The 19,872-nt window shown below is 37.4% G+C and overlaps 1 protein-coding gene and 2 long non-coding RNA genes across 3 annotated transcripts; 1 reads left to right on the top strand and 2 right to left on the bottom strand.

Moving 5' to 3' along the window:
• Positions 1-3,601: 3,601 nt before the first annotated feature.
• Positions 3,602-6,187, top strand: LOC124275705. The gene is made up of 3 exons (XR_006898340.1): positions 3,602-3,674; positions 5,696-5,798; positions 6,125-6,187. It is a non-coding gene; the product is annotated as an uncharacterized LOC124275705 (long non-coding RNA).
• A 9,972-nt stretch (positions 6,188-16,159) lies between these two features.
• LOC124275706 lies at positions 16,160-16,990 on the bottom strand. Its single transcript, XR_006898341.1, has 3 exons — positions 16,913-16,990; positions 16,571-16,697; positions 16,160-16,173 (listed from the first exon to the last, which is right to left on the bottom strand). It is a non-coding gene; the product is annotated as an uncharacterized LOC124275706 (long non-coding RNA).
• Positions 16,991-17,218: 228 nt separating this feature from the next.
• LOC124275716 lies at positions 17,219-18,657 on the bottom strand. Its single transcript, XM_046711356.1, has 3 exons — positions 18,596-18,657; positions 17,708-17,855; positions 17,219-17,467 (listed from the first exon to the last, which is right to left on the bottom strand). Exons 1-3 carry the CDS (start codon positions 18,643-18,645, stop codon positions 17,219-17,221), a joined length of 447 nt encoding a protein of 148 aa, XP_046567312.1. The 5' UTR covers positions 18,646-18,657.
• Between the last annotated feature and the right edge of the window lie 1,215 nt (positions 18,658-19,872).

Below are 19,872 nucleotides of genomic sequence, written 5' to 3'. Positions count from 1 at the left end.
GACCGCCATCAAGAATGGGCTTATACATGATGTCCATGTGGGAAACTGAACACAGGTCTTCGTCTTCACGAGCGAACACTTAAACCAAATGGCCAAGGTATTTCTGACATAACGCAGAGAGGATATAAGGTGATTGGAAGTCGTATATATATTAACTGCAATAAAATAATGTATGTAACTGAAAAATTTCTTGTATATTAGTGAGTGAGCTGAAAAAAATATTGGATTATTTAGTTCGTTCAAACACAAAGTACACCATGAAAGAATGGGCAATTGAACTATGCTGCACCAGCTATTTATCTCCTACGTAGGACATTTTAAGTACTATGTAGGACATACTATGTCCTACGTAGGAGATATCAAGTACTACGTAGGAGATAGTATGTCCTACGTAGGAGATATATAGTCCTACGTAGGAGATAGTATGTCCCACGTAGGAGATATCAAGTACTATGTAGGATATAGTATGTCCTACGTAGGAGATATCAAGTACTATGTAGGAGATAGTATGTCCTACGTAGGAGATATCAAGTACTATGTAGGGAGATAGTATGTCCCTACGTAGGAGATATCAAAAGTACTACGTAGGAGATAGTATGTCCTACGTAGGGAGATATCAAGTACTACGTAGGAGATAGTATGTCCTACGTAGGAGATATCAAGTACTACGTAGGATATAGTATGTCCTACGTAGGAGATATCAAGTACTATGTAGGAGATAGTATGTCCTACGTAGGAGATATCAAGTACTATGTAGGATATAGTATGTCCTACGTAGGAGATATCAAGTACTATGTAGGATATAGTATGTCCTACGTAGGAGATATCAAAGTACTATGTAGGAGATAGTATGTCCTACGTAGGAGATATCAGGTACTACGTAGGGACATAGTATGTCCTACGTAGGAGATATCAAGTACTACGTAGGATATAGTATGTCCTACGTAGGGAGATATCAAGTACTACGTAGGATATAGTATGTCCTACGTAGGAGATATCAAGTACTACGTAGGAGATAGTATGTCCTACGTAGGAGATATCAAGTACTACGTAGGATATAGTATGTCCTACGTAGGAGATATCAAGTACTACGCAGGAGATAGTATGTCCTACGTAGGAGATATCAAGTACTACGTAGGAGATAGTAAGTACTACGTAGGAGATAGTATGTCCTACGTAGGAGATATATAGTCCTACCTTGGAGATAGTGAGACCAATTTTCTTTTCATCGTGGCCCTACTACGCTTCCGTAGTTTAACGCCATTTTGGAAAGAACCCCAATTATAGGAAAACGGGAATATACGCAGGTCTCAGACAGATTCGAACCCATGATCATCGGCCCAAGGGACGCAACTCTGCAGGCGAATGACGGTGCCTCAGACGTCTGGCCACAATGCGCCCTCCATACAGTGACACAATCGCGTCATTTCACTGGGTCTGTGAAGCGAATTAACCCTACTTGAGTGCATGGTCGTTCCTTTGAACGCATCAGCCTCAGCCTAGTGATGGAAACCTTCCTTGGAACGAAAAGTCCTGTTGAATGACAGTTACGTTGAGTTTCAGAAGACGGATTAACTAGAGACAAACAAAGAGTTTTGAGTGAAATAATTTGAGATTGATGAAACCTCCCGAAGCACTTCACTTCAAATACGCGTTTGTGAAAAACGTCATCACTGGGACAACTTCTCTTTAACTATGATTATCACCAGAGTGATTACAGTCCTGTTGATAATTACTCGTAATCTTGAAAGTATTTCCCGAGAATGCAGTACAAAAACACGTTAACATGGCGTGGGATGTGGTCGGCCATGTTGTTTTGGCGAGAAACAATACACACTTCAACAAATGATATGGATGATTTCGATAGATTCTTAAACTTCTTTTTTTTAAACCCTACAGTTTGCCCTTAGTTAATACATTCGTAAAACTGATTTCGTTTATCTTGGGGAATATTTGTACAACGTTATAGGTTGACGACTTCTTTCATCTCAACGACGCGGTATGTTGTCTGCTTACTACATCTGTACAACGTCCTCTGTGTTCTGCTTACTACATCTGTACAACGTCCTGTGTGTTCTGCTTACTACATCTGTACAACGTCCTGTGTGTTCTGCTTACTACATCTGTACAACGTCCTGTGTGTTCTGCTTACTACATCTGTACAACGTCCTTTGTGTTCTGCTTCTATATCTTCTCTGTGTGCTTACTACATCTGTACAACGTCTTGTGTGTTCTGCTTACTACATCTGTACAACGTCCTGTGTGTTCTGCTTACTACATCTGTACAACGTCCTGTGTGTTCTGCTTACTACATCTGTACAACGTCCTCTGTGTTCTGCTTACTACATCTGTACAACGTCCTGTGTGTTCTGCTTACTACATCTGTACAACGTCCTATGTGTTCTGCTTACTACCCAGTTAACACAAAACATTTTCGAAACATTTTCATAAGGTTTCAAAATAGTTTTCAAAAACATTTTCGTCAAAAATGTTTTTGGAACGATTATAAAAATGTTTCATAATGTTATTGAAATGTTTTAAAATGTTATTCAAAAACGTCAGACTATAACATGAGTGAAACTATTTCATAACATGTCATTGAAATATTTGTAAAACGTTGCAGAAATGTTGTGCACGAACATGTTTGATGAAATATTGTCATCACGTTTAAAAAAACATTGTGCACACATTTATGCCATATCATACGAATAATGTCTAAATCTCTCAAAATACTGAAAATGTTTTGAAATGTTTTCAAAACGTTGTTAAAAAACGTCATGCTATAACGTGTTTGAAACCATTTCACAACATATTAGTGAGATGTTTTAAAAACGCTGCAGGAATGTTATGCAAGAACATATTTAATGAAATATTATCATCACGTTTTAAAACATTGTGCACACATTTATGCCATATCATACGAATAATGTCTTAATCTCAAAAATACTGAAATTTTTTTGAAATGTTTTCAAAATGTTGTTTCAAAACGTCATGCTATAACGGGTTAGAAACCATTTCACAACATATTAGTGAGGATGTTTTAAAAACGCTGCAGAGATTATGCAAGAACATAGTCATACAAATAATGTGTGAATATCTCAAAAAATACTGAAAATGTTTTGAAATGTTTTCAAAATGTTGTTCAGAAACGTCATGCTGTAACATGGGTGAAACTATTTCATAACATATTATTGAAATGTTTTAAAACATTGCAGAAATGATGTGCAAGAACATGTTTAATTGTGATCAAGTTTTAAAACACGGTTTCTGTTGTATCGTTGGTGTGACATAAACAGTACATACACTGCAATCACAAACAATTATCTCACTCAGCCATGTTCTAATGTATGACTTGTCATTAAAGTGCCTTAAAACGTTCCTGAAATGTTTTAGCCGGATCTGTCATCACATTTAAAATGTGTTTTTATTATGACTTGTTCTTAAAGGGTTTTGAAATGATATCACACCTTACACGTTTTGATAACATTTTAAAATGTTGCGACACAATGCCTCATTGTTACCGCGGGAAATGACGTCGGAATGACGTCACCCATCACGTCATAATTTTGCACCCGCCATCTTAGTTGAAGTTTATTCAGGACCCTACCACCACCTTGTCATTCGACTCATGGTGCAACAACTGGAACTGGATCATCGATGTGACCTCGGTTGCGGTGAGTTAATTTTACAGTCATTATTTTCATGTTGATGTACATTTGATATTCACTCGATTAAAATACTGTGTTACTCAAAGGTAGCGGGGTTTTGAGAAACGTGATTCAGTGTTCAAACAGAGAATCCCCGGTGACAGGCTTTTTTTCGACGATGTAAGACAAAACGTAATTTTATTTTACTAACCTTGAGTGAAAAGGGATATATTTATCTATTTCACCAAAAATATCAAGTGTTTCCTACAGAAATAGCGTTGATGATATCTTTTATCGGCGAAACATCTCCACATCTGGGATTTGTATACATTTCGCTCCAGCCATGCGAGTGAGTGTTGTGATCACGTGGCTTCCTGTTTATATCTGGTATATTGCTTGTCACCAGCAGAGACGAGAGATCTTACAGATTTTTTGCTATATTTGGTTATATAGGCAATTGATTTGCATCTGAAGTGGTATTAACGATCTCGGGTAAATAATATTGATATTTTGCATCCGCCCTACCAGTGAAACTGTTTGTGCACTCCGATCGCGAACATAATCCCCAATATAGCGCGAGCAATGTAATCGTCGAAATCACCAGAACATCGAATTCAGCCTCGCTTTGGATATATATTATATCGTTGTGAAGAATGTCTAAGAGAGTTTGTACCTAATTAATTTTATGTTACATAAAAGGATAATTAGGCTATCAAGAGCGAGCAATATATGTGTTCAAGCAGAGTTAAATTAAGGCGGTTAATGCCCCTATTGCGTTCGGTTTTCGATCGTAAACGTATGCACAAGCTTCAGTGGCCCTTATCGTTATTTAATTTTTGCCATGTTATTTCTGAAGGACATTTTATTAATTTAACATTGCGGCTAATTTTCAATTTTAAACTATGACTGAATTTTGCTCGTTTAAGTCGTTGGAAAGTTGCGTCGATTTTATACCACGAAAATGGGGAATCGAGAATAATTTCGAAATTAGTTTCTGATCCACTTGACTGTGGGATAGTTACTGGCTGTCATAGTGTGTGCATGTTATAAAAACTATTTTTTAACAGAAATGACAGACGCATTCTTGTTAATTAACACTGACTAAACTAACTGTTAAATGACCATCCTGCTGGGTTGTCGGATTGTTGTTTGTCCACTATTACCGCATGTTTTCAAGTGCTATACTAAAGCAGAGACCGATATAATAAATAATATTTATTATATGGTCTCTTATTAAAGGTACTCTGTTTTTACCACTGTGTATTCTTAAATTTTCCCCAGACAAATTAATTGATCGGTTTTGATAGATGTATTCCCTCCCAGACAAGAGCCAGAAATAAACTTGTGGGGCCTACACTATAACGGGGCGTTGGCGATGACTAGTCCTCGGCTATGAGTTGTCACTGTATGGCCACTTGCTATACCACAGTGTATGGCCACAGACTATCACAATATATTGTCAGTGAGGTGATCAATGTTTGGTGATGATTTACATAAAAATATTGATCTAATTGCTTTTGCAGGAAGGATATATAAACAATATCGAGGTTTTGACACCAATATATAAGTGACATCGTTTGAAACCGTGTTGATTAGGGTTTTTCATGATTTTCATGGTACAGTATTCCATAGTGAAAATGGCGTGGTCTCAGTTTAGTAAATGTTGGACCAAATAAAGTTGTTACAATTCTTGGTGAAATGATGTTTCAGTGAAACCCGAAAACATCGTGATCGAAAACTGAAGAATCTGGTTACAATGCTCGCCAACGAAATCATACTGCAGCTGCAACTGTTCCGATGTGTAAGGCTTTGAATCATGTAGCTAGTTACAATAGATGTGTAATAAATCAATTCCAGTTTGGATTCTGGGCTAGAAACGCTCGCCAGTAATCCAAGTTTGTTGTAAATGGGCACCCACCAAAAAACTTGAGGCAATTACATGGCAGTATGTTTCAGCTTTAGACTAACTAGATCTACTTTATATGCTTTATGGAAACGGTTCAATTTATAACTTGTGATAATGTGGAACATTGTTATTTTCATTGCAGCAAGGGCGAATATGAGACAAGCATTCCAGGATATACAAACACACTGTTACACATGATGGATTTATGGAGGAACACATCAAATAATCCAGGAGCTGTGAATTATGTAAGTGCAGCTTATAAATACCATTGTCTATAAACATGTTGTCGATATATTTTTGGGCTTTTTATTGCAAGATTTGATTTGTACTTGTACCCAGCCTCTGACCAGTAAGTGAGATTCTGTGCTTGCTACATCTTTGGTATTCAGCATGATTCTGGATATTATCATATCAATCATTACATTCCAATAGTGTGTTCATGTCCACCAAACACGTGTCTGTACAAACGTGGTAGAAGACTTAGTCTCCTGGTTAGAGTGTCACTTGGTTTGGGGTAAATGTCACATTTCAAGTACCTGCTTAAGATTATTGAAAGTTTTCTATATTTCAGAAATATGGATGACTGCAAAAAGCAAAGAAGAAGATAATGAAAACAAACTGAAAAAAGTGTACACGTTTCCAGAATTATTAATAAAATTGTTGATTACAAGTCTGCCATTCTTTTATCTGTTTTGGTGTCCTTGTAAAGATTAACTATATATGTCCATAGGGACAGTCGCTTAGAAACAGTTAGAAAGAGACATATAGAGGTATAGACCCAACCCTATTATATAGTAAATAGGTTGAGTCCAGACATCTATATGTCTTTCTAACGCTGTTTCTAAGGGAGACACGCCCCTATGTATATGTCTAACTATTTGCCACAGACATATTATGTAAATTGTTAACTGTTAGTGTTCTACGTTTTGTTCCAGTGGTTTACGTTTTAAACAAAACACCACCTAATTGTTATCAGGGCTATTCTATATGCTTGAAAAGTTAAAACTATATGTTCAAAGGAAATGTTTTTAAAACGTTTCCAGAACCATACAAAATCACATCTATAAAACGTTTTCAGAAAACCTTTATGGAATATATTCACTGAATGTTGGAGAAAACATTGCTGAAACGTTTCACGTGAATAAAACATTTTAAAAATGTTTCTGGAAACATTTCAACGAAATGTTTTGGGGATATTTTTAAAACATTTTCGTGTTAGCTGGGAAGCTACCAGCCCCCAAAACAAATTGCAACATGGAATCACAGATTCACACCCAAACCAGTTATTTACGGCGTTCTATTCACTGAATGTTGGAGAAAACATTGCTGAAACGTTTCTGGAACCATACAAAATCACGTGAATAAAACATTTTTTTAAAACATTTCCAAAAACATCTCGAAAAAACATTTCAGGAAAACATTTTAAAAACCTTATAGTTAAACGTTTTGAAAAAATGTTTCTAAAACATTTCTGGAACCATACAAAATCACGTGAATAAAACATTTTTAAAACATTTCCAAAACATCTCGAAAAACATTTCAGGAAAACATTTTAAAAACCTTATAGTTAAACGTTTTGAAAAATGTTTCTAAAACATTTCTGGAACCATACAAAATCACGTGAATAAAACATTTTTTAAAACATTTCCAAAACATCTCGAAAAAATATTTCAGGAAAAACATTTTAAAACCTTTATAGTTAAACGTTTTTGAAAATGTTTCTAAAACATTTCTGGAACCATACAAAATCACACGAATAAAACATTTTTTTAAAACATTTCCAAAACATCTCTCGAAAAACATTTCAGGAAAACATTTTAAAAACCTTATAGTTAAACGTTTTTGAAAATGTTTCTAAAACATTTCTGGAACCATACAAAATCACGTGAATAAAACATTTTTAAAAACATTTCCAAACATCTCGAAAAAAACATTTCCAGGAAAACATTTTAAAAACCTTTATAGTTAAACGTTTTGAAAATGTTTCTAAAACATTTCTGGAACCATACAAAATCACGTGAATAAAACATTTTTAAAAACATTTCCAAAACATCTCGAAAAACATTTCATTTCAGGAAAACATTTTGAAAACCTTATAGTTAAACGTTTTTGAAAATGTTTCTAAAACATTTCTGGAACCATACAAAATCACGTGAATAAAACATTTTAAAAATGTTTTGTGGAACATTTCACGAAATGTTTTGGGGATATTTTTAAAACATTTTCGTGTTAGCTGGGTACATCTGTATAACGTCTTGTGTGTTCTGCTTACTACATCTGTACAACGTCTTGTGTGTTCTGCTTACTACATCTGTACAACGTCTTGTGTGTTCTGCTTACTACATCTGTACAACGTCCTGTGTGTTCTGCTTACTACATCTGTACAACGTCCTGTGTGTTCTGCTTACTACATCTGTACAACGTCCTGTGTGTTCTGCTTACTACATCTGTACAACGTCCTCTGTGTTCTGCTTACTACATCTGTACAACGTCCTCTGTGTTCTGCTTACTACATCTGTATAACGTCCTGTGTGTTCTGCTTACTACATCTGTACAACGTCCTCTGTGTTCTGCTTACTACATCTGTACAACGTCCTGTGTGTTCTGCTTACTACATCTGTACAACGTCCTGTGTGTGTGTTCTGCTTTACTACATCTGTACAACGTCCTGTGTGTTCTGCTTACTACATCTGGTATAACGTCCTGTGTTCTGCTTACTACATCTGTACAACGTCTGTGTGTGTTCTGCTGCCACTATAATCTGTGTGTACAACGTCCTGTGTGTTCTGCTTACTACATCTGTACAACGTCCTCTGTGTTCTGCTTACTACATCTGTATAACGTCCTGTGTGTTCTGCTTACTACATCTGTACAACGTCCTGTGTGTTCTGCTTACTACATCTGTACAACGTCCTCTGTGTTCTGCTTACTACATCTGTATAACGTCTTGTGTGTTCTGCTTACTACATCTGTACAACGTCGTCCTGTGTGTTCTGCTTACTACATCTGTACAACGTCCTGTGTGTTCTGCTTACTACATCTGTACAACGTCCTGTGTGTTCTGCTTACTACATCTGTACAACGTCCTGTGTGTTCTGCTTACTACATCTGTACAACGTCCTGTGTGTTCTGCTTACTACATCTGTACAACGTCCTGTGTGTTCTGCTTACTACATCTGTACAACGTCCTGTGTGTTCTGCTTACTACATCTGTACAACGTCCTGTGTGTTCTGCTTACTACATCTGTACAACGTCCTCTGTGTACAACATCCTGTGTGTTCTGGTTTACTACATCTGTCAACGTCCTGTGTGTTCTGCTTACTACATCTGTACAATACAAGTTCTGTGTTCTGCTTACTACATCTGTATACACGTCCTCTGTGTTCTGCTTCATCTACATCTGTACAGCGTCCTCTGTGTTCTGCTTACTACATCTGTACAACGTCCTGTGTGTTCTGCTTACTACATCTGTATCTGTATAACGTCCTCTGTGTTCTGCTTACTACATCTGTACAACGTCCTCTGTGTTCTGCTTACTACATCTGTACAACGTCCTGTGTGTTCTGCTTACTACATCTGTACAACGTCCTCTGTGTTCTGCTTACTACATCTGTACAACGTCCTCTGTGTTCTGCTTACTACATCTGTACAACGCTCTGTGTGTTCTGCTTACTACATCTGTACAACGCTCGAGGTGTGTCCCTTACTACATCTGTACAACGTCCTGTGTGTTCTGCTGACACTTGTTCAACACGTATCTTCATCCCTATCACACACCCGTAATACCCGGTATGCCTAATACCCAAATACCCTCCCTGGTATCGCAGGTATGTCAGCGTCTTTCATGTGTCTCCCCCTGACCCCGAGTTGAGTGCTACTTAATATTTTCGTCACGGCGCCCTGCAATGCTATACCCCCACACTTGAAATTCCATAAACAAAGTCTTTACATTTTGAGATCCTGAAACTCGCTAAGACGCTTAAAGGGCATGTTATTAGATAACACATGGTATAACAATAAATTGTATGTAATGTTATGTACAAACCACCCATGTAATGCACACACGAAGACCGGAGCCAGAACACCTATGTCTGACATGTAGAAAACATGGTAGGGGCGACATGACTTCATAACAAGGCCCCTACTTAGTATTTTCGATCCTGGATGTGCAACACGGTCAACATATACCGTCAGTGCCTGTCTCTTATACAAATGCTCGTGGGTATCGATAGCTATAAGCTTATTTCAATACGGTTAGGGCCAGGGTTTTAAAGGTCTGAATACTTGCATTATGGTTGAAAATTCAGTATTTTGATTTGTATTAATCTTAAAAGCATAATTTACTTTGATACGGGTATCGGTATCTAAGTTACGTAGACACGGGCATCACGTGACAGATTGCAAAGATATCATACACAGTGACAGCTCATCTTTTTTCACAGACAATAGAGTTGTCGTCTGTTTTTTAAATGTTTAACATAAAATAACATTGCAAAATTATTATGTGAGTATCGTAAATGAATTTTTTTCTATCATGTCCCTTTATTATATGGTACGGGTAAAGTCTCTTCGTTGACGTTAATTCACCAGTAGTGAATGGGTACCCGGTAGGACGGATCTGTGCCTCACATGCAGCATCTGTTGCAAAATCCCGATGGAACAAAGACTGCGTGCACACAGATTCCATGGAGAGGCCAATAATGCAGCTCTTCAAACGCTCAAATTAATACCAGCGACCATCATCATCATCGACAACAACAACAACAACGATTTGGAATAAAATCAATTCCCAAACAGTGAAACCACAAAATGGCAGACATTCCGAAAAGAAAGTGTTTTAAAGCCCGATTTTAAGTCTAAAAGGGTTCAACTTATGGGGTTTCATGGCAGTATTTATTATAACGGCTATGGACAAAGGGGGACACTCTAGGATTGCTGATTGTGTTTTAAAGGCAAGATATGTATGCACTTATGTGGGTATATCATGAACAATCGTGCATTGACATGTCTTTCCGTTGTTACGGCCAAGACACATCACAATATTTTATGATATAAGATTACTTCCCCAAAAATATTGGCCGTAAGGAATGTGTTCCAAAAATGAGGATTACGGGACACACGTTTTGAATTGTAAGATTAAAAATACAATTTTGATAAAAGGGGGTGCCCCCATCCCACCCCAGTTGTCCCATCCCACCACACGAGACGCTACTAGTGGGGTATATATGATAAAGCTGTGGTATGGCGCAAGCTCGATAAAACTGGTACAATCCGTGCAGGCATAATATGTGCTTGCGCGTTCAATGTAAATACATGTATACAGTAACCCCAAAGATACCGGTAAATCCCATTCCACCTCAACCACGTTAGTTTCTAATAAAGTAATCTGATAGCAATGATAAAAGATTATATAAAATAAAACAAGATCTGAAGATGCTGACGATCAGAAAAACACATTAATTTGTTGTGGTCTTCATACAGTACACCTACCATTGAGAGTTATCTCCCTTAATGAGCACCTGTTCTATTCTCCGTGTCGAGATGATACACGCTGAAACCGTCTCATGTCATTTATCGTAAACTTTCAAGTATATTTATATAAACCCGAGCTATCTCAAACCAAACACCACTTATGGAATAGTTGCATAACGATCCTCTATTACACAGCATCAAGGAGCACAGGTCCTGCATAGATATTTGTTCGCAATATTATTGAAACTGTTGGCACACTGTGAACCCAAGCCTTGGAGATTTAACTATCACATCAAAGGGAAAGGGGAAGACAAATTTAATCATGGCGCACTCAAAGAATGCCAATACATAGATACTTGTACTTTTATTTAAGGGAATGCGCTTTTGAATTTTTGCAGACAATGTGTAACATCTGCCACGTACTATAACCGCCCATGATTGTTAAACATTTTAAGGTACAATAATCCACCCGTCCCCAGTTCTCGAACGTTGAATGTAGCTTAACTAGGTGATGTTTTCAGTGTGAATAAGAAATATGTGTATGATCTCCCGGTCGCGACAGATTCACTGAAGTTAATATTGAATAACACTCCACTATAAGTGTATATGTCCGCTTGAACACTCCGTAATATTTTCACTACTAAAGACATTATTAGACAAACTGGCATACTGTGGTGTATACACTGCAGATAATACACGGTTTGTTGGTATGTACTACTGAGAAGCTGATGCCTCGGGGGATATATCTCTTACTTCGAGTTGAATCTCGATACTGATATAGGATTAGGGCGGAACTTGTTTGTTGATTATTAGATAATTAAATCACACGACTCTTGGGAGTTCGTATATTCATACTTCGACCATTTAACACTTTTGAAGAAGTTTTTATTTAAGATGTTCCTATTAAGTTTAAAATTGTAGGACCGTCTTGTTGTAACCCTTAACACCCCTTAGCCTCCGTCTCTTCCCCTGTTTAAATCCGTATACTACCTCTCTTCTGATGAGAAGAACTTGAAATATGTAAGTTCAAGTTATTTTCTCATTTGTACCTCTCTCTCTCTCTCTTTATTAACAAGAATGAACTCAAAGGTGTGATTCGGTTCCCTCCCAGTTTTAGATCCCAATAAAACACAATCCTAAACATGATCAGAGCCTTAACGCTCTCTCTCCCTCTCTCTCTCTCCCTCCCCCCCTCTCCCTCTTCCTGTCTCCCTCTCATTCTCTCTCTCTTTCTCTCTCTCTCTCAGATGCACACACGCACACAGAGGGCATGTTGTCAGCTGGTTCATTTTTCCTCCCCTTTTTTTCGTGTTTATGTATTTATTTTATATTTTATTTGATCTCTGCACCATCTTAGTTTGGGCGTTGGAGTTGTGGTTGAAGCTTTCACTCGTCACTCCTAGACTAATTCACTTGATATGGTTTTATAATTTTAGTTGGTTGGTTGGTTCGTGTCTAACGCGGCACTCAGCAATATTCCAGCTATACGACAAACATGGGTTGCTGAAGACCGAATTATAACCCGGACCTGAACGGTTTCAAGAGTTTGTAAATTTAGATGCTGAGACTAATTCCGTGGTATGATGGAGTGAGTGAGTGAGTCCTCGCAGACGGAGACCCAGAAACAAGTGCAAACAGTGGCAGTAAGTTGCAGACCATACCGCTCAAAGACATATGAACAACAAAACCTCTTTAATCCGGTTAATTTCTTTAAACCATATATATAATGAAGTTTCTACACAGGACAAGGCAAAGTTTCGCGAGGAAACCAAACCACATCATCTGCATCGCTCCAGAATTAAGAGCGTCCGGTATAACGGCGTCCGTATTATACAGGGTACACAATACAAATTGCATTCCTTGTGCGCCGAGCGACCCGTGATCCTACTACGCTGAACGTCTCAAATGCCCATATAATCCTGCAAGGAATGTGTAGTTAAGAAGGTGACTCTCGTATTGATTTTAACAGAGACATGGAACAGCTTCATGACTTGTCTCAATTACCCTCTTAAATACACTTGTAATGTTACAATAACTGAAGTATTCTAAATGAAAAAATCTGTGCGGAATTCTTTGCGACGTCACGATCTCGTGTGAGAGTTCAGACCGACCCGCCTATCTCATGTACAACGAGTGTACACACAGTGGTGTCGAGCCGGGAAGGCTAAACTATATTTTTCAGATGTCCCGGGAAGGCTAAAATGTATATTTCGGATTTCCCGGCAGAGCTAATTTCGAAGGAAGTAGGGGAGACCGCCAAAGCTTAAGATACGGTGTCGGGGAGCATAATCCGTGTCGGGAGTAGACAGATTTCTTTTCAAAACATTGTTATAGTATTCGATTCGATTATGCTTCCCGGCACCGTAGCGCCATTGGAAATGAGCTCTAACGGGAAATCCGAAATATACATTTCAGCCTTCCCGGCACGGCTACGCTCATTGAACCGAGAAGAGTCACGATTTTAGCCTTCCCGGCCATCAACCCACACAGTCAGTGGGGGCGTCTCTTAGTGTGGACCTAGCGAGGCTTCCGTTGTACATTGTTGGGGCCAGTGCAGTCGTACAGTGGAATTACTAGAGCCCTTTTAGGCTCATTAGAAATATTAAATCAAATGTTTACTGCAAACTTGAAATCAAGTATGAAATTTAACAGACAACTTTTTAACCTAGATGCTTGATTGTCATTTTAGGAGATGCTATTTGATGAACATAAAGAATTTTCTGGATTTCATCTTCTTTTTATTCTTCCTGTTCCGGTCCCATCATCAGGTAGAACTAATGAACATTAAGATGAAATCCAGATAATTCTTTATGTACTTTTTTCTGTCTCTCTTGTCAACATTCAGACCATTACAACCTGGCTCTACATGTGGCTCTAACCTTAGCATGAAAATTTACAAAGTCAATTTTGAATTCACGGCAAACTTGAAATAACGTTAGGAAATGGTCAGATTTGTTCTTTGCTACGTGTATTACAGACCCACATGATGCTATTACATGAGATGTGTGAAATGGGCAGATTAATAACACTCTCAGTGGCAATCTTACTGTGAGCGAATCTGTCACCTGAGATGTCATTCTTACCTTACCTTGTCCGTGTTTTTACCTCTTTTTGTGTGAATGTACTTGCATGTTTTGGTAGTTTTATCAGAAACATGACACAACTTTAACTAAGCAAGTGGCCCTAAAGTCGTAATACAAGTATCTAATATCTATTAATAGGTAGCGGTCTTATTTGGGTTTTTAATGTATCACCAGGAATCGTGACATATTTTGTAAAGCATGTACCTTCAAACAAACCCTGCATTTGTCAATCAAGGGGGTAAATGATTTTTCTACAACAGTCTTTACATGAGTGTCGTTGTGGTACCTAACTGTCAGCTGAACCTGTGTTGAAAGGTACTTGTTTTTTCCCTGCCTGATAAGATAAGATTATGCGATTGTTTCTTTCTTTTTCTTTTTTAATTTAAAATTTACAATAAATTTATGTTTTGAAATTAAAATCATCTGGAAGTACATGTACTTTGAGCAAAGAACAAACGCCAGTTGGGTTAATTATGGTATACCTTAAAATATTTTCAACTGAAAATGAAATATATTATGAAATCAACTGAGAGGTATAGTTTCTTTCGTTTCTCAGTTTAGGTCTGGGTCCAGATATTCCCTCTTTACACTGAAAATGTGACTATGAAAATGTGGACTTACACTCAGATATATACGGTAACGGATTACATTAGCGCTGACACTAACAGGCAAACAGCCGTTGCTGTATAACAGGTCATTGCCAATGATTCCTAGCTTGCACTTAGGGAAGAATGATCCGCGGTGCAACACGAACACGGTCTTTGATTTTTCTCTGATGCTATGCGCACGCTGAGAGATAGACGCGCTGGGACATTTGTTATCTCACCAAGAAACATTCTAATCCTGCTTTTACAGATAAACCTTCGAGATAAGACATGTTTGAAGTGACAGATATTTGCAGCGCACTTGTATATACTGGTGTAATACACACAAGATTCACTCGAGAGTTTCAAGGGGTCCTATATCTAGAGTGATCTCCCTTTGTAAAGTTATCAGTACTGACAGTGACGGCATCAGGCACATCTGTCGAGTACTTCAGCTCAACATAGGGAGATACAGGTGTGCTTCATAGATACAGGTATGTTTGTAAACTGAGAATCAGGTGATGAGCATGGTCAATAAAACAAGGCAACCAAGCAACCGTGTCTACCGTTGTCTCGAATCAAACACTCATAAGAGTTATCACCCTTGATTGGCTTTATTGACGTTTTTAACGCGATTGGTGGGTGTTATGAGCAGTGATTGAAATAATTTTTCAACTCAACCTGACAGCCGGGCTGGTGGCCCATAAATGTTGCCTGCCCAACTTGAAAGTTGCCTGCCCACTTTTTTAATTTACATTTTTGCAATAACTGACAAAAACAAACACATATCATTCATAAATCAAATTTGTATTGATTAGGCAACATATTATGAGTGAGTGAGTTCATTTTTATTCCACACTCAGCAATATTCCAACTATATGGAGGCGGTCTGTAAATAATCGAGCCTGGAAAGCAACTTATTATGAACAATAACTTAATGAACCATTAAATATTTACAACCTGTGCACTGTGTGCTTATACAACTTTGAGCTAGATATCAATGTCACAGTCAGAGTAGTCACCGAGACAACAGATTCTTCAGAATCATAACAACTATCATCAGAACTGTCAGAGTCCTCTACTGTTGCCTTGAGAGCTGGATCTTTGCAGTTCTGTTTCATTCTCAACATAAACAGTATCATTGTCATCTTTAGCTGTGAGTGGTGAGTTTTTTTTCTTTCTAGGTGTTAAGTGTTCTGCGAGGTTTTACTCGCATAACCAATGATGGATGGCCTGAGGTTGCATCGTAATCTTCCACCTCTTCAGAATTTAGTTGGACTGTCAAGAGATTTGACACTGTGGAGCTGCTCAGTTTGTTTCTGATTTCCGTTTTGATAATTTTAGCTGAGAAAATCCACGCTCACATTCTGCTGTGGAGCCAGGTAAAGTCAACAGAAGGTCAATCATGTAGCAGACAATTCTGTGTGTCTCTCCATAGGTTTCCACACAACATTCCAGGACAGTTCCTGAAGGCTTGTGACTGAAAATAACGATATCACATTTTATAACTGAATGAAGGTTATCATTTTACTTTAGGCAGACTATATTCAAAACCTTACTAACATAAACATTTCTTCTTTACTTTCTTTAGTAATTCAACATAGCTGATGTTTATTTCCCATGTTAGTTACAAGCATCCATACTTGACAGTTCCCTTTTGAACATACCTAAACTGTAGATATGAAATGCAATGTACATCACCAAGTGTATATAAGCCTTTGCATTCATAGAGTGAGTGATAACCCTGAATGATACTTTTCCACAGCATGCATCTTGTATTTGTCTATAGAGACTATAAAACACAAGTGCACTGTAATTGCTGATGTCTATACAATAAGAAGAAGATAAATCATGGCCTGCAGGTTGTTTTTCTTTACCTATTGTAGATCTTAGTTTTTAGACTCATCCACTCCTGGTCAATCAGATCAAGCTCAATGTCAGTACGGTCGGTGAGGAACTCTCTGTAGTGGTCTGTGATGGCTGTAAGTTTGTCTGCTCCAAACTCTTTGAAAAAAGATCACATTTGCAAAATAATGCCATATGGAGCATTTGTTGTTTCATGATTGCAACTGACATGTTTCATGAATTGTATTATGAAATCATCATCTGTTAACATATTAATGACGTAAAAATGCCTCACATACTAGAATGCCTCTCAAAAGTTCATCCATGACATAAATACTCAATAAATTAGGAGTTTTGCATAATATACAACACACCTGAATCAAATGTATCTGGCCATGACTTCAAATCTGCAAGGGAGGATGCAGAAAGTAGAGAATCAGTTATGTCGGAGACTTGACTTGACATGGATATGATGACTTCATTGAGCACCTTTTTCAGAGTGGGCGATGAAACAGCCTCTCCAGACAGTGACTGGCCATGGAAAGTGTTCTTATTCTCTACTGCCGCGTAGATGAAATCCAGGTCTAAAATTAAACACAGTGCAAAGCTGTTAATAATGTAATATGCAAAATCAAAACATAGATGAATTTGCAATATTAAAAAATAAAACAAAAACTTTCTCAACAAAATGACTTACTTTTTCTTTCATCTGTTCCAGAGTAGCAATAGTAGCCTTTAACTGTTAAATCGTGGCACTCATGGATGGTCACATCCTTTCGTTGTAGTTCTGCTGATAGTTTGCTCAATGTGTTCAGGACGTCATGAAGGAAATGAGCATACACTATAAGTGATCTCTGTGTTAGGAGCTTGAAGAGGGACTTTGCTTTGATCTGAGCAGAACTGTCTGCACCACTGCCAGGCCCTGCTGTCTGTAACATGAACACTGAAATTAGTAACATTGGAACTTGATAATTTATAGCAGTAACTCAATATTGTGCAAGATGGTTTTAAACAGGTGAGCTGCTTGTTTAGTTTTGAATTTTAGTTTTTTCGTTTAGTCAGTGCCGAACCGGCAAAGAAAAAGTTTGATATTTTATTAATATCTTTAAAAGATGCCAGAGAAGTTTGATGTTTCACAAATATCATTACTTATGTTACAGAAATATTACCTGGCCAGTATGGTGAACAAAAGCTTTATAGCCTTTCCACAACTGCTGCAGAGCTGTGACAGTATGCCCAACCCATCTGGTGCCCCCAATCCTCGTAGGCATCACTGGTGCAACACCAAGTGATTCAAAAGATCCCTTTAGCATTGATCTGAATCAAAATTTTTATCATTAATAAAACACATAATAAGTTTGACAAATTCAAACAACAGTAAGCTCAACATCTAATTCTTTTATAACTGTCAAACACTGACTGTCACTGACAAGCAGAAAATTTAGAAAAAAGAACATTTGCCAAACTTATGCTCAAAGAAGCCATTATAATCTGATTGTATGATATTTTAAACAGTACTAAATTGATTGAACTCAATACTGAAGCAAAACTAAAAATAAACAAACCTTCAACCTTGAACTTGTAAGTAGCTAATGAAATTATGAAGTTTCATGGCTGTACAATTTACTGAAATTAAACAAAATAAAATTGGTGTACAAATTATAAATTACAAAACAATTATAAAAAGCAAAAGACAATAAAATTATGTACTTCATGAAACAGAAGTTTACAAAACTAAAAAAAAAATTACATAGTCAAATTAAAAAATTTATGAATAAATAAGGGTAAATTAAACCAACAATGAATGTGAAGAACTGAAGCCTTAATTCTTAACTGTCATTACAGTTTTAAAAATGTGTATGCTAACTGCCAAGTCCTTCAGATTTTAATACCTTTCAGTTTGTTGGGTAAAATTAAACACCATGTTTTTTAGTTATTTACAAGAGCAATTGAAACATTTAATTATAATAATCATTTTCACAAATTTGAATTACTTAAGCGGTATCTTATCTTTAATAACAAAAAAAGAAAGGATTGACATTAAAAAGTTAACTTACCTTTGGAGATAACCTTTGTAGAAAGAGTAGAGAAGATGAAGCATTTTCATAACGTCTGCATACTGTTTGATGTTTTGAAAGCTGCCTTGAAGCACAATTCAATCTGTGGGCCATGCAGTGAATCATGACAATGGCAGAAGAAATGTTTTTCTGAAGATGGGACGATGACACCATTCTTTTCCCAGTGTTAACAGATGCACCATCACAACCAAAGGCAATCAGCCTATTCTTGACTGGAATATCTGTGAAAGTGTTCATTGCTTTGAGCAATGCTTGATAAATGCCAAGAGAATCTGCTCTTTTGACATGGATTAACTTGACGAAAAATACAAAGATTTTTCCTCTGATAGCACATCTGAGGGTAGACAATTTCATTTCTTGTGTGCTAACATCTGTGGAGCTGTCCTCAATATTGAAAAGAAATTGGCATCTTTAATCTGTTGTTCAATTTTCAAATTCTCAGTTTCTGCAATAGCTTGTGTAAACGAAGCAGCAGATTTATCTGATGCATATGCTTTACCAGTTTCAATTCCTTTTCTGGCATCAAGTTTTCGTTGCCAAACGTAATCCATAAATGGTCTTGAATTTTTAGCTAGGGCATGACAGTTGCTAAACAGTGTATTCAGGGTTTTGAAAGCTTTTGCATTCAGTTTTCCATCGATTGCTCCGCTGGAGATTCCCAGGTCTCATTTCCTTCGCTTTGTGAAATTCCACGGCCCTAGTATGACCAAATGACAGATGATGGGTTTTAAAGCATCGTGTTTCAAATTGAGACAACCAAGCAAACTGCGGGTCCACGTTTATATCTATCATAAGAGGAAGGAATCCTTGTTTGCGACAGCGGGCCGTAACACGATCTGCATACTTTACAAAACAGAGATTGTTGGTCGGTTATCAACCAGGAAATTCACCGCTCCACTTACTCTGGTATTTACGTGTTCGTTGGGTTGTTTCATACTCCTTACTCTTTTCTTTCTTCTCAATATCCTTTTCTTCTTGTGTTTTGGTATGAAAATCTTTACAATTAGTCAAAAACTGAATATTTTTGACTGCGACATCGTGGTCTCCCTCACGCCGCCATTTTGTAACCAATACAAACGAGTAAGTAACGCTCTCTTTGATTGGTTCTTTTTTTTTAACCATGTGCCTACTGATATCCAATCATAGCGTAGCTTACTAAACCAGCCAGTTTTAGTGTCCTATTACTATCTTCACTGGCAGAAGAGTTGTCCATGTATACTCGTGGCTTCCATTCATCTTTCTTAAATCTAAATATG

Source organism: Haliotis rubra, unplaced genomic scaffold (assembly GCF_003918875.1).
Source record: "Haliotis rubra isolate DU_JTF1 unplaced genomic scaffold, ASM391887v1 Scf201, whole genome shotgun sequence".
Taxonomy (NCBI): domain Eukaryota; kingdom Metazoa; phylum Mollusca; class Gastropoda; order Lepetellida; family Haliotidae; genus Haliotis; species Haliotis rubra.
The sequence above is the reverse complement of the archived record's forward strand: the minus strand, read 5'-3'. Positions and strand labels throughout refer to the sequence as shown.